This window comes from Beta vulgaris, chromosome 4 (assembly GCF_026745355.1).
Source record: "Beta vulgaris subsp. vulgaris cultivar EL10 chromosome 4, EL10.2, whole genome shotgun sequence".
Lineage (NCBI taxonomy): Eukaryota > Viridiplantae > Streptophyta > Magnoliopsida > Caryophyllales > Amaranthaceae > Beta > Beta vulgaris.
The window spans coordinates 45,610,114-45,625,411 of record NC_079205.1 but is presented as its reverse complement, the minus strand read 5'-3'; the positions used below and the strand labels follow the sequence as shown (position 1 = coordinate 45,625,411).

Sequence of the window (15,298 nt, the reverse complement as noted above, 5' to 3'; positions counted from 1 at the left end):
CATGTCATATATATAGGAAATCATATTACGACTTAAATGAATCATATCACAAATTAAATGAATTAGGTCATACACATTTAATATCATATTGTAAAATCAAGGATTAGGAAATATAACCTCTCCAATTTTAACTCCAAATTATTAATTTACTGAATAGTATTGAACGATTACCGTTTTGAAACTCCAAATTATTATTTTACTGAATAGTATTGAATGATAGATCAATTATCGTGTATGAATTTTCTTTAGTACTATAGGTTTACCATAATTGCCTATTACCATTTAAGATACGTTATTACTTGCTATTAGTGTCTTGTTCGATAGTATATGTAGTTTTAGTTAGTATTTATGTGCATATCATATCATAGATTCAAGGAATCATATTATATATGATGCCAATTATGTCAAAACCATAGGATATCATAATAAATCGTAAACGAATCATATCACAAATGGCACAGGAACCAAAGTTATTACTACTTATAAATGTGAACATGAATAGCCTTTTTATGTTATATGTGCCTTTTTTTTTATAACTGTTTAAAAAAAAAATCATATCGGCAAGTAATAGAATCATATTGGAGATTAAGTGAATGATATGAATTCGTAGTTAATTTATAATCAACTTGCGAAATGTAATAGTATAGTAGACTGAAAATGAATTTAAAAAGGGAAACATATTACTTAAAATCCGAAAGTTGAATACTACAGACATTTGAATTACTAATCATAATATAACAAAGTAAGTTCCTTCTACTAAGCGAAAATTAACAACATAACAACATAACATAACAAAGTTGAATCACAATAGCATAACGAACGCGACAATCTTCTTCGCTTCAACTCCAACAAACCTCCAAAACCCATGTCCATAATCCACTGCACTTTCAATGCATTAAATCCACCAATAACCTTGCCTAATGTCTCCACCCTACAATTCACATTAGGATGCGCACCTTTGCACTTTATTAGTTGCGTTTTACAAACCTCACCATGGGATCTCACTACACCACCTTCACTTAGACCATTTACCTAAACATATCTCTTGTAAATTTAAATTTCCTCCTCATACATTCGCTTCCAACCTGCCCATTTGCATTTTAAACCATTATACATTATTCAACTTTACATATGCATTGCTAATAATACAATACAAAACATACGATATTAAACCTATACAATAAGCAATCATATATACTATAAATTATTCAGCAAGTTCTTACCTCTTCAGCCACACCTTTCAACCTCTTCTTCCTCTTACTTCCTTTCAAAATCTTCTTCCTCTTTGATCCACCTTCTTCCTACTCCAATAATAATTAACTTTATTACATTTTATTCATAATAAACACATCCTATTCTCACAAACACATTTTCATAATTACCTCCAAACATTCTGCTTCCTCCTCGTACTCATCTGACAAAGTATCGTCATCCCGTTTACTCATATCTATACAATTCCCACATACATAATTAATACCAACATACTCAATCCATCTACCAATATTCATCAATTTTATCAAATTCTTTCTCATAGTTATAATCTCTTGCAAACATATCATATTGAAACATAAAAAAAAAATTATCCAACACACTTAACTCATCACCTAAATACAACAATTTCACTATTCACCATATTAATTTTTTAAGCTCCGACGGATTTTGTAAGATACAACAGTATCTCTTCTCCATTCATATGAAATTTGTCATTAAATTACACATAAAGCCAAAAATTGTCAATAAAATACACATACTGCCAATTTCTTTTCTCAACTAAAGACTGATTTTCTACAATTCAACTCACTACCGTCTGTTTTACCATATTATTTCAATAACCCTAAATTTTTTTCGCAATTTTCGCAATTTTTGCAATTCAACAGTTATCTATAAACTACATATAAATCAAATTCAACTAACTAAACTTCACTTCTACAATTTTCAACACAAACGGACATACCTTAATTGCAAAGAATGTGATGGAGATGTTGATTTTGCTTCAGTGAGGAAGAGGGAGAAGGGGGAAGTACTGTTTGCTATTTCTTCAAGAAGAAGCTGCTAATACCTTTGTTTTAATTTCTACCGTTGAAATTTTCTATTTTCTTCTATTTACTCAACCTCCTTTTAACTTTATCCTTCAAATTACTAAAATGCCCTTGATATGGGCAACTGTCAGCCCATATCGGATATGGGCAAATCAGTGCTCTAAAGGTCTCTCCTTTATTTCGTTCTCCGTATTATCAAAGGACGTAATTTATATCATGGTCTTAGACCACAATAAAGCATCATGGTTTTAAACTTACAAATAAAAACGCGGGTGGTTCAATTATTAAGGAGGTCATATGCAACGAATAAAAATAGGCCTTTATTAGTAGATTAAAAGTAAATATATATAGAAAAATCAATGTAATATAATAAAATGGAAAAATAATCACATTAATATCATATCCTTACAGCAAAAAATTTACAAATATAATAAATAAGTACAACACCAATTAAGAAAAACATGTAGTACAATTAGTCAATAACTGCTAATATCTCTATTATATAAGGGAAGGGGGGAGCAATGGTGTCCTTTTTTGAAATGCCTATTTTACACCCCTTCCCTTTCTAAATTACAAAAGGAATGTCAAAATCAAAATCAAAATCGACACTCAGAGAAAACTACCGCAAATTAATTTAGAACACTCACTCACAAATCACTTAAAAGAAGAAACTTTACAAATCACTCATACAATTGAGAAAATCACGTTATAAAAATCACGCAAATCACTCAAAGAATCAGGAAACTTTATTAAAACTTAAAATTAATCTACAAACTAAAACTAATAACCTAGAACGTGAATACATACAAAAACATTTACAAAAATTTACTTACAAATCACTATTCTCAAGAACCATTCACAATTAATGGTGGGCCATGATAAAAAAAATAGAGGTGTACTTATAGTGAAATTAGAATTTAGAAGTTAGACAAGGAAAAAAATTATTACTTTTTTATAGTGTTTCCTATGTACAATAAAACTTTTACATATATTTGGACGTATCTTTTTATATTATATAGTAGCGATTAATTATCAAGGTAAAAAGGTTTATGTAAAATATCATTCAAGAATTAAAGTACAACATATCTCCAGTGGCGGATGTAGGTAATAACACGCTGGTGCACGTGCACCAGCAATAAAAAAAAAATTCAAAAAATCACGCAAAAAAAAAAAACGCTCTTTTCTCTCACGAGTCACGCAGACCTCTACCTTTCTCTCTCACAGTCTCACGCAGACCTCAACTCCTCAAGCCTTCTCGCTGCCTCCCTGGTGGCTTGACTGGCTTCGTCCGGCGGCCTCACCGGCAGCGCTTTCATTGACTGCTGGTGGCTTCGTCCTTCGTGGGCGATTCGTGGTTAAGTTTCGACGCTTCGTATCGCCATCGTCCTTGACGATTCGCCGACGTGCAGCCACGAAACTGGTCGAAATTCCTTCCTTGGTGGACGACGGTGGACTACAGTGGACGAAGGTGGATGGAATCTGCTCTAGGTACATCTTAATCTACTCAATTTGCTTGATTTCTTGTTTTACTTTATAAATTAGGGTTTATCAATTTCATGAGAATTGAAAAATACATTGCAATTTTAGTTGTTATGGGTGTTTATATATCAGATTATGTAATTTAGAATTGTTATAAATGTTGATTTTGTTGTTGTATTTTGATTTGTGTGTTATTGCATTTGCCTTGTTGGTGTTTGATAATTGAAACTACATTATGTTTGAATTGGGTGTTATCACTTTATTGCTGATTTTGTTGATGATAATTGATGGTCTATGAGTCTATCACAAATTGGCATATGTCTCATTGGTGAGATACATCAAATTTAGTTCAACTGTTACTTGATTTTACTAGTATTTGGTTGTATTTTGTAATATAATTTGGATATTTGGTTTTTCTAGTACTATTTGGTTGTATTTTGTATAATTATTGGTTATATATTTATTTTCTTTTCGATTGAAATTTAGTTTGGAGTATTTTTTTTAAAAAAAATTATTTTGATTTAGTGAACGGTAATTGATGGTGAACCACCATTAGAAAATTCCTGGATCCGCCATTGCATATCTCTATTATATAAGGAAAGAGGGAGAGCTATGGTGTCCCCGAATGAAGAGACTATGTTACCCCCTTCCCATTCTAAATTACAAATTTACTTACAAATCAAAGGTGGCTTCAAACAAAAATACCAAAAATATAATTATAACAATCACTCACAAACTATAACCTATGAAAAAATCGACTTGAAATCAAAGTGTCCACTTTCTTTACAATTTATGAAGTACTATAGTTAGTTCAAAAATCAACTAAAAAATTATAATATTAGAAATCATAAATAAATTCAATAAAATGTCTATTTTGTTCATAGAATTTAACTTTGAAAAGTAAAAAAAAAACAAAAAAGAATGGTGAGAGACTTAAGTGACAGAAACTAAGCCAATCAAATTTTGCAACTAAAAACAATTATATTTCGTATGTCTAATGTTCAAATTTTGACTCTTATGCCGGAAAAAATTGAGTTTCTGTTTCGCAAAAAATTCAAGCACGCATCGCGTACAAAAAATTCTAGTATAAAGTAATATATGGGAGACCTACTCGGTTGCATATATCACATATACTCAGCTCTCCCCTAAATAAAGGCTTTTGAACACAAATCAATAACAATTGTATGTTTGAACCTGGCAATTCTTTTTTAGCAAGAACGTGTTGATCATAAAATATATAACTACAAAAATTAGAGCGTTAAAATGGCAACGAATTTTTTTATTGTTGATAAATAACCATATAGATTTTTTTTGCCTATTATAAAGTGACTTTTTTTTTACTCTGATTTGCAAACACGTAAAAGCAACATATTTTTAATTTGTTGCTATTGGAAACCAGTTATTTTACTATTTGTTACTCCCTCTATTTTATTATCTAGCACTTTCCCGTGCGCGTCTCCCAATGCACATCTTTAAACTTAAATATCTTTCATTATATATTAGTTAAAATTATAACGATTGAATATTAATAAAGTACTAATTGAGAGGAATCGAACAAGACCCAACCCACATGACTATATTTTTTCTTATAGATTAAGAAGATTCTGTCTAAGTATAAATAGTGTCAAGATTCTAAGTTAGAATGATAAATAAAAATAGAAGGAGTATTAGATAACATCATATTTTCAATATGTTGCCATTTAAAAAGAAACTATTACAACAAATATTTGATTTGTTGACATTAGAAATAAGTAATTTCACTATTTGTTACTAGGTGGCATCATATATGCTATGTGTTGTCAATTAGTAACAAACTACGTCAACCAATATTTGATTTTGTTGACATTAGAAACAATTAGTTTTACTATTTGCTGCTAGATGGCATCAAATTTTCAATTCATTGCCCATTTGTCATTTAGCAACATACTACGACAACCAATATCTCATTTGTTGACATTAACAATAATTAATTTTATTATATTATGTTGATAGATGACATCATACCTTCAATTTGTTACCATTTTACCAAATATGGAAAGAGATATTTGATTTGTTGTGGTTGGAAAAATGATATTTTATTGTTTGTTGTTGAAATAACATCAGATTTTTTTTTTCTTGAATTTTGTCCCATATCCAAGAAAGATGAGGCAAAGTACCACCTTATTAACTAAAGAAATTTCACTTATGGATAAAAAAAATCAATTGTTATTAGTATGGAACATTCTTCAAACTTATCAGTAGACTGATTCTCTTCCTCTTTATTGCAGTGGCGGAGCCAGGATTCTCAAAGTCGGGACAAAATTCGATCGTCGGACATCCGGAATAAGAATTAGAAAAAAAAACACTACAACACAAATTCTTTAATACTTGTTAGAATTAGGTGAATGTGAATAACTTGATATTTCCTATTAAATTGATGAACATGATATCAATTACAAATACCCCTCATGATTGCATTAAAGGGATTTAGCAGGCTACTCATTCCAACAAGATGCATCTTTCTTTTAGGGAGCTCATTTCCTTAGTTACTCCACAGTTAAGCGTGCTTGGCTGGGAGTAGTCCAGGGATGGGTGACCTCCTGGGAAGTTTCTCAGGGTGCGCGTGAGTGAGGACAACATGTGCTGGAAGAACTTGTGTTGGTTATTGAGGACAGTTGTTGGGCCTGGATGCGCATTGGTGACAATATACTCGACTCCGTATGGGTCGGGGTGTTACATTTTGAGAAGCACCTCCCTCGACTGTTTGTCCTTAACAAAAACATGAGAACCATTGAAACTCATAATGCAATTGTTATCTCTAGCCAACTTTTGAACGTACATCAAATTGAATTTAATATTAGGACAATGATATACTGAGTTGAGAACTAAATAGCGACTGTTAGAGTTTAGTGTGACTGTGCCAACATGTTTACTGGGATTTGAGTACCATTTGAGTACATGTATCGTTGGTCATGTGAGAAGATGCTCCAGAATCAGGAAACCAAGTAGTTTCATTATGCTCACCAGTGGGGAGGCCAACAAGAGCGAGATTAGAGATCTGAGCATTTTGACAGACTATATTTGCAGACTAATAATAGAACTCCATGCAGACAAATGGTTGGATAGTATCGCAAGAAGTAAGGGCTACAATAATACTTTTAGATGACAAAACAGAATTACACATAACTGTACCTCCTGAATTTTAATTTATGTTTGGGATTGTGTTTGGGTTGCTTTGCACCCCTAACACCATGACCTTTTCCATGACCACCACGATTTCGACCACGACCCTTTCCACTTCAACGACCCCCCCAATTATTGTTATGAGAACCATTGTTCGAGGAGGATGACTCGGATGGAGGAGAATCACTAGGAGCATGAGCAAGGAAAGCTTGACGAGAAGCAAAACCTTCTTCTCGGGTATGACAAACTTTAATTAATAATATGTTCTTGAATCAATAACTTCTCCTGAACATCAGAGAAACTCATATTGACAGAGAAGCGAGTAATACTAGTAATGAGAGAATCATAATCTTTCCAAAGACCCATGATCGTATGTTGAATCAAGTCACGGGAGAAAACAGGAACACCAATCGTAGTAGGAGAATCAGCAATAAGTTTAATGTCACGTAAATAGGTTTCCATGGATTGAGTTTCAGTCTTAGAGACATGTTGCAACATACTTATAGTTCTATAGAACGAGCCAAACTAGCATTCATAAAGCGGGATTGAAGTCGATTCCAAATCAAAACAGAGAACTTAACATCATGCACCTCAACGAGCATATCTTTAGACAAAGTAGCAAATAACCAAGATCTAATAGTTTGATCAATACGTAGTATTTAGGATTTATATCATGGATTCCCGATTAAGATGATCAATAACATAAACCTCAGGCATTGTAATAGAACCATCAATCATGTCTACCAAACCATGGGATACTAAAAACGATTCGAATTGAGTACGCCAAGGTAAATAATTATCAACTGTTTGAATAATAGTAGTAACAATATTTTTAACATTTATTAGAAGTAGATGTTACCAACGTTGAGGAGAGTGATGCAAGATTAGGTTGAAGAATGAAGAAACCTGGTGGCCCACCATAACCGGTGGGTGTGTGGTGTTGCGGTAGTAGCCCTGGGTGGCCGACAAGAGTAGAACCACCAAAGGATGGTTGTGGCGGCAAAGAATGGGGCAGCGCGAGAGACACAAAGGGCACCGAGGTAGCATCACCAATGGGTGACGCATCAGCCTTGAAGAGGCGCCTGGGCGTCGGATGCATGGGGCTCCACGTGAAGCATGGAGCAACGGCTGGAGTCGTGGCGTACAATAACTCGAGGACTGGTGCGCCAGCGAGAGTGCGTGGCTGCGAGCCAGTCGTTGCAAGGCCGACGACATGCTGGAGGGCGCGTCACATCAGCGACGGTGGTGGTCGTCGGTGAGGGGGTAACAACTGACGTGGAGATGGATGCCGAATTTGCAGCCATCAAATCTCACGTGATAAAAAATTAGAGAGTGGAAGCGAGAGCACCAAGAAAGAAAAATAAGGCTAAGAAAAAAAATATGCTCTTGATAACATGTGAGAATAATGATACGGCTGACCCTAATGAGGGTGTCTTGACTCATATATATAATATACTTTTAATATCTTCTATTACCTTGGGGCTCCTAATGTAAGTTCCACGAAAAACACCTCGATGTATGACCACGTAAAGGATATCTGTCACGACTTTGGGATGAAACTTAACTAAACAAATGGAGGGGAATGATCAAAAGAAGTCTCTCTTTGTGTTATCCTACGAAACTTCAAAGGTAAGTATCTTTTGTTACCTAAAGAATTTACATCGTTGGGGTTGATGATGATTGCCACTTTACCAGTTATTAAATCTGTTCACTTGCGTACAAATTAGCCAACTGCTGCTATTTCCATGATTGTACAGCCCCGCAAGCTTACTCCGAGGCTCCGACAAAGGTATTTCGTGCCGCTATCAGTGGACGTCCCAATTTTCAACACCCAAAATATTTTTATCTGAAAACTTACTTTATAGAACACATGCATATAGTTGAATAGTTGATACCCTGCCTCCATGGCAATACGGCATATATGAATATATGATTACCTATCCGGCTATACCTCATTTCCTGAAGAGTTTATTAGAAACGCAATAGTCAATACATTATACTAAAATAGATATTAAAACTCACATATGCCATTCTTTTATTAAAATTTTGAAGTCTTTCTGAGATAATAAGTTGGGAAAGAAAAATCTGTTTTAAAAAAAGTTATCTTAGCTTCTTTTGACAAGGAATATTAATTATTTTTTTAAAATTTATACTCCATTATACTATATATGTTCCAATTTACTTGCAAACTGCAATACGAGGAATTTCACGTTTCGCAGTGCGCAACTTGAACCATTGATATTCTATTATCTATGAGTAAATGTTATAAAGTTGACATTTTGAATTACACGTCGAGAAAAATCTAACATGATTGTGTTTAACTCGAAATATCAATGCTATCAGATGGTCAAAAGAGAGTGTATGAATGTAATAAAAAAAACCAATATGTTGCAAGTAATTCAAAACGAATAAAGTATAAACTAATTTAGTATGATCAATGATTATGAAGAACTTATATTTAAATTTCAAATTTAATCTATAAGGAAACATATAATCTCTATTATATAAGGGAAGGGGGGAGCAATGGTGTCCTCTTTTGAAATGCCTATTTTGCCCCCATTCCCTTTCTAAATTACAAAAGGAATGTCAAAATCAAAATCGACACTCAAAGAAAACTACCGAAAATTAATTTACAACATTCACTCACAAATCATTTAAAAGAAGAAACTTTACAAATCACTCATATAATTGACAAAATCACGTTATAAAAATCACGCAAGTCACTCAAATAATCAGGAAACTTTATTAAAACTTAAAATTAATATACAAACTAATAACCTAGAACGTCAATACATACAAATATATTTACTAAAATTTACTTACAAATCACTATTCTCAAGAACCATTCACAATTAATGGTGGGTCATGATGAAAAATAGAGGTGTATTTGTAGTGAAATCAGAATTTAGAAGTTAGAAAAGGAAAAAAAATATTTACTTTTTTATAGTGTTTCCTTATATATAATGAAACTTTTACATATATTTGGATCTATCTTTTTCTATTATATAATAGCAATGAATTATCAAGGTAAAAAAGTTTATGTAAAATATCATTCAAGAATTAAAGTACAACATATCTCTATTATATAAGGGAATGGAGGAGCTATAGTGTCCCCAAATGAAAAGACTATGTTACCCCCTTTTCATTATAAATTACAAATTCACTTACAAATCAAAGGGGGCTTTAAACAAAAATACAAAAATATAATTATAACAATCACTCACAAGTCAACTAAAATCATAAAATTGCATAATTTACGTTATGCAAATCACTAAAATGAGGAAACTTTACAAAAACTTAAAAATTCACTTACAAACTACAACCTATGAAAAAATTGACTTGAAATCAAAGTGTCCACTTTCTTTACAATTTATGAAGTACTGTACTTAATTCAAAAATCAACTAAAAAATTATAATATTAGAAATCATAAATAAATTCAATAAAATTTCTATTTTGTTCATAGAATTTAACTTTGAAAAGTAAAAAAAAAACAAAAAGAATGGTGAGAGACTTAAGTGACAGAAACTAAACCAATCAAATTTTGCAACTAAAAACAATTATACTTCGTATGTTTAATGTTCAAAATTTGACTCTTATGCCGAATTAAATTGAATTTTTGTCTCGAAAAAAAATCAAGCACGCATCGCGTGCAAAAAATTCTAGTATATATTGGGCTAAACTTAGGCCAACAACTAGCAATACAATAAGCCAATTTCACAAAAATAAAAATACAATAAGACATAAAAATCAAAGCAAACTTATTTTAACGGAAAAACTTCAATAAGATTATCAAAAGCTATATTATACAAACTATTGAGATTTTCAATTAATTCTGAATTCTGTAAATTATAACACTAAAATTTAATCCATAGAAAAGTATAAAACATGTTGAGCATAGCTATTTAAAGATATATATCGAGAAATTACGAAATAAATTAAAATAAAACGAGGGAAAATCTTTCTAGAATGGATGAAATACATCACAAATGTAAATATTTATATTTCAGGTGAAGTAAAAAAAAAAAAAAGAACATAACAATTTATATAGTTTGTAAAGTGAATTTTATCATGTATCACAATTCATAACATCCAGCACTTTTAATTATTAACTAGTATAAACTTCTAATGAGGGTCCTACACTACTAATCCACATATAAACTGCAAATTAAGGTCCGACACACTACTATAAAACTACATCCACATACATATTTATTAGTTATCAGCTTTTTTATCAATTAGTCTTTTTTTTTCGTGTAATATCTCGGGTCAGTTACAACTATATATTAAATATATTATTATTCATAAATTGCATACTTGATTTATTAGCTTTTTGTAATTTTCTATCTAATACGAAATTGAAAATTGGAATTGGAGTAAGAAAAGTATTAGAGTTCAAAAAACTTGTCCATCTCTTTATAGTTACATATAAATTATTACGTTTTACTTTGAAATATTGAACATTGAAATTTTAGTGAATTGGTGGCTAAAGTCTCACATTTTATTTCAAAGGGCATGTATTCGATTTTTAGTAGTCATACATTGTTAATATTTTTAAATAAGATTTCAAATATGTGTATTAAAAGCTTGAAAAGAGTAACCTGTGACACATATATGAGAGACAGATAGAGAGCGTCATATGACACCACTTATTTAATAAAAACAGTGATTAGGCTCGGGCTATGTCCCGAAAAAGAAAAAATTTCATTTATCAATATAATACTTTATGATAATAACACTAAATACAACTTACTCTAGTGGTTAAGACTTTAATATATGTACTTGAGGTCTCGGGATCAAACCTATACTATGTAATTTCTAAAGTTTTTTTATTGTAAATGGATTACACGAACTAAAACCCCCTAGAAAAAGCGCCACATGACACAGTTTCTTGTTTTTCATGCCTTTTAATATATTTATAAAAAACGCCTTTGAATATATTGTATAAATAGATTAACTTTTTTGCTGTAAGAAGGCAGAACACCAACTTTTTTCCATCAGTAATTTATAATTTATCATTTAAAAGTTAGATTTTATATTTTGCGGTTCATATTAGGCAATAATGAGAGATTGAGAGGTGGCAAATCATTCGAGCAAATCAATCCAAATCCTATTTGTGTAATCAGTCACCTAGTTTAGGTCAAATTGAGTCAATTTATATGGGACTACTGTTAGGGAGTACTTTATAATGGAAATTATATCAATCAACTATTATTACATGAATCGAGTACAAAATACAAATTGAGTGATCAAATTTCAACTAAAATTAAAGTATTCTTCTTGTGACCAGTTATAAGGTGATCCCGGGCAATACCCGTATAACAAAAGTTGTGTACATCTTAATTACAATTTACAAATTCGCGTGCTATTTGTGTTGGAATCAATCCACCTTCAACAGGTCCATTCTACAATAAAAGCCCATCTCAGTGCAAGTCCATGTATTTCTCTAAGAGTACCCTTAACATTGAGTAGAAAAAAAAGTGAGCCCAATTTTAATATTTTAACCATATGTTTTTTTTTTCATCCATATGAGACACGAAAACAGAATAAAGTACGAAAAAGTATCGTTCACAGCAACACAATCTTAACCACTAGACCAAGACATGATGATGGAAAAAAAGATTATGGGGATGATTAAGTTTGTTTTAAGATATGGGACGATAAAAAAAAAGAGCAGGTGTGGGGCAGGGCCCACAATGGCTAAGCATAAAGAAAATTAAAATTTTGGCATTTTTCCAATTGAAACACAGCGTTTCAATTTTTTCACTATACTGAACCTCAAACAGTGTTTTGGGCTATGACTTCCTGACATACCAATGATATTCTGCCACTTGACGTAATCTGGCGACTGGAATGACAGAGAAGAAAATATTTTGACATATATTAAAATTCGATATTATATAAAAGACAAAGCATAACAAATTACTAATGACTCTATTTTCACGAGCTATATAAATAAAGACTCATTTTGCAATAAGTATTAAAACATTTATTTTTGTTACCTACTTATCTCACCATATGGATCCACTGCTTTTTACACTTTCTCACAACTATATCCTATCTAGATCTACTATTAAAAACAATGATTACCCACTTGTACACCCTCTCTTCTATTTATCAAATAATAAAGGACTCACTTGCATACTTTCTTTCCTCTTTTTTTTGTGGTTTTTTAAACTACTAGTAAATGAGTATAACTTTATGGGTGGTATGGAGTATCTCCATTTTCACATTTCAAAATAAATTCATAAAATATGTGAAAAAAATTCTTATTGTGTATTTAATTAAATTAATTATTTTAGTAATAATAAATATCAATTATCAATGAAAATTTCATATTATTAATAAATAAACAGATAACAAATATATTGTATAATGGTGTAACACCCCGTATTTTTATACCCGTTTAGTAATTAGTTGCATTAATTTATTTTAGGAAAATAATTTCAGATTCCTTTTATTAAAAATATTTTTTTACTAACTTTGACTTTACCTTAGAAGTGAAAAGGAAAAAAACTAAATCCTAGATTTCCTAGGTTAATCAAGTCACCTAACTAATCTATCATAAAGATAGAGTAAGCAAAAGAAAACAAAAAAAAGGGAAAAAGAAAAAAAAAAAGAGAAAGTAGAACTTATACCCACGGTTCTTTTCCTCTGTACTACCTTCCTTTTTCTTTCTTCTTCAACCTCTTGCTACACCCAAAAGAAAAAACAAGAAAAACTCCATTAAAGCTACAACTTTCTTCATTAATGACCAACTAACATCAACCTTGATCCATCATCCCCATCTTCATCTTTGGTTCGTTAGTTTGACAGAGAGGAATTAGTTCTTGGACTTGCGGATTCCAGGTCGAAAAATCGGATCAAGAAACAGTTTTTCGGGTCTTTTATTGTGTAGTTTCATCCTATGACTTCCCCTAATAAAATAAGTTATGATTTTCAGATTTAATTTCGTAATTGGTTGATTATCTGATTTTTGGGTTTTTATAAATTAGGGTTCGTAAAAAAATCGAATTGCGGGAAATTCCTACTATGCAAAATTTGTATAATTGGTTTGTGATTCATGTTTAATTCGACTTAGTTAATGTATTTTCGAATTTGGGTATGTTGTTAGTTTAGGGTTCTTGAATAAATAGAATTGGGGCAAATTTATATATTAACATGTTTATATAATTGATTCATGTTTAATTTCTGATTCAATATGAGTAATGTTCATAGAAAGATTAATCTTGTAGTGGTTCCTTTAGGTGTTAATTGTTATTGTGGTTGCAATTGTTGTTGTTGCTCTGTTTTGCTCGCCGCTGTTGTTTAGGCGAATTTTATCATTGATACACTCCGTTTTAGGCCTTGGTTCCTTCATGCACGTTGTAGAGCTCGAAAAGCTAATGAATTTAGACACAAGAATTACATGATTTGGAGTTGTATACTAGAAGTTATGCTTGCTGCAAGTTCATGCTGTTTTGGTGGTCTTGTATGCGGGTAACGATATATGCGTGTAAGGGTAGGTAATGGAGGTTGATAACAGTGATAAAGTATTCTATAATTTATTAGTGTGATATTATTGCTTTAACATGTAGAAGTAGTAGTGATCGAATTATGATAGTGGTTTGATAATTGTAGAAGTAGTAGTGATCGAATTATGATGGTATAAGTAGTTTTATCTTGGATTGAGTTGAGTCAACTCTAGGTATATGATAAGTGAGTTATACTATATATATATTATTGTATTGTAGATCACGGGTTTGTAGAGGAACCTTTTTGACTTAAGATTGAGATTTGTTAATTGTAGTTGCTGATAAGATAAGATTTCTTACTATATATGTTGTACGGATGAGTTCAGAAATTATTTTACATTGCTTAGGAATTTATTTTTTCAACGAGATTGTTTTATGAAGTTTATACGTTGAGATTTATATTGTTCCCAATATTTATATTGAAAGAGTTTATGATATTATTTATGAGACTTATATTAAAAGGAGGAAGTTCCTCTATGTTACCAAGTTGAGATTTTGAAATGAGGAAGTTACTCACCCTTACGAGGGTTTATAGAGTTTTATTATGGGGTTGCCGGTAAGCGGTATTCTCCGAGTTTGGAAGTATGTTGAGTTAACAGTGTCTCAACAATATATTTTAGTAGTTGGCGGTATGTTGATCAATACTCTTGCCATCATTTGTCTTCCTTCTTGGTACATTATCAAGTTAGGGGTATGCATACTAGGGACTTCGGTGTTTACCTTGTCTAGTGAGCTTAGCTAGCTCATTGGATTTATATTACTTCCTACTCACAGATTACGAAAGGTCATATTTGAAAGTTGGACAGAATAGTTCAGAAAGAAAGGAAGATCGTATTTGAGGTTATTAGAAAGTTAATTATATATATATAACCTGTACAACTTTAAATGAATTTGTAAGATATTCCTATATATCTTACCTGCACATTAAATAGTTTTGTTTTATTACAGTATTAAATCTTGCTTAGCCTTTGGCTGATATTACAGTATTTAATGTGCAGGAACTTGAAAATATTTAGCTCTACTTGGGTTAAAGAGTGCGTTGGATCCCTTTTGATTTAATAGGACTTTAAAAAGACTTCCGCTGTTATTTATTTAACTATAAGATT

General features: G+C 31.5%; 1 protein-coding gene across 1 annotated transcript; it reads right to left on the bottom strand.

Moving 5' to 3' along the window:
- Positions 1–756: 756 nt before the first annotated feature.
- On the bottom strand, positions 757–1,606 carry LOC125496410 (uncharacterized). Its single transcript, XM_057393778.1, has 3 exons — positions 1,383–1,606; positions 1,224–1,301; positions 757–1,085 (listed from the first exon to the last, which is right to left on the bottom strand). Exons 1-3 carry the CDS (start codon positions 1,557–1,559, stop codon positions 1,029–1,031), a joined length of 312 nt encoding a protein of 103 aa, XP_057249761.1. The 5' UTR covers positions 1,560–1,606; the 3' UTR covers positions 757–1,028.
- Positions 1,607–15,298: the final 13,692 nt, after the last annotated feature.

What these genes read in the sequence shown, in the direction of transcription:
- LOC125496410 (XM_057393778.1), bottom strand. Translation starts at nt 1,559, where the DNA reads ATGATATGTTTGCAAGAGATTATAACTATGAGAAAGAATTTGATAAAA. An exon ending in AGGAAGCAGAATGTTTGGAG is followed by an intron (nt 1,302 to 1,382) that starts GTAATTATGAAA and finishes TTATTGGAGTAG; the next exon opens with GAAGAAGGTGGATCAAAGAG. An exon ending in TGAAAGGTGTGGCTGAAGAG is followed by an intron (nt 1,086 to 1,223) that starts GTAAGAACTTGC and finishes GCAAATGGGCAG; the next exon opens with GTTGGAAGCGAATGTATGAG.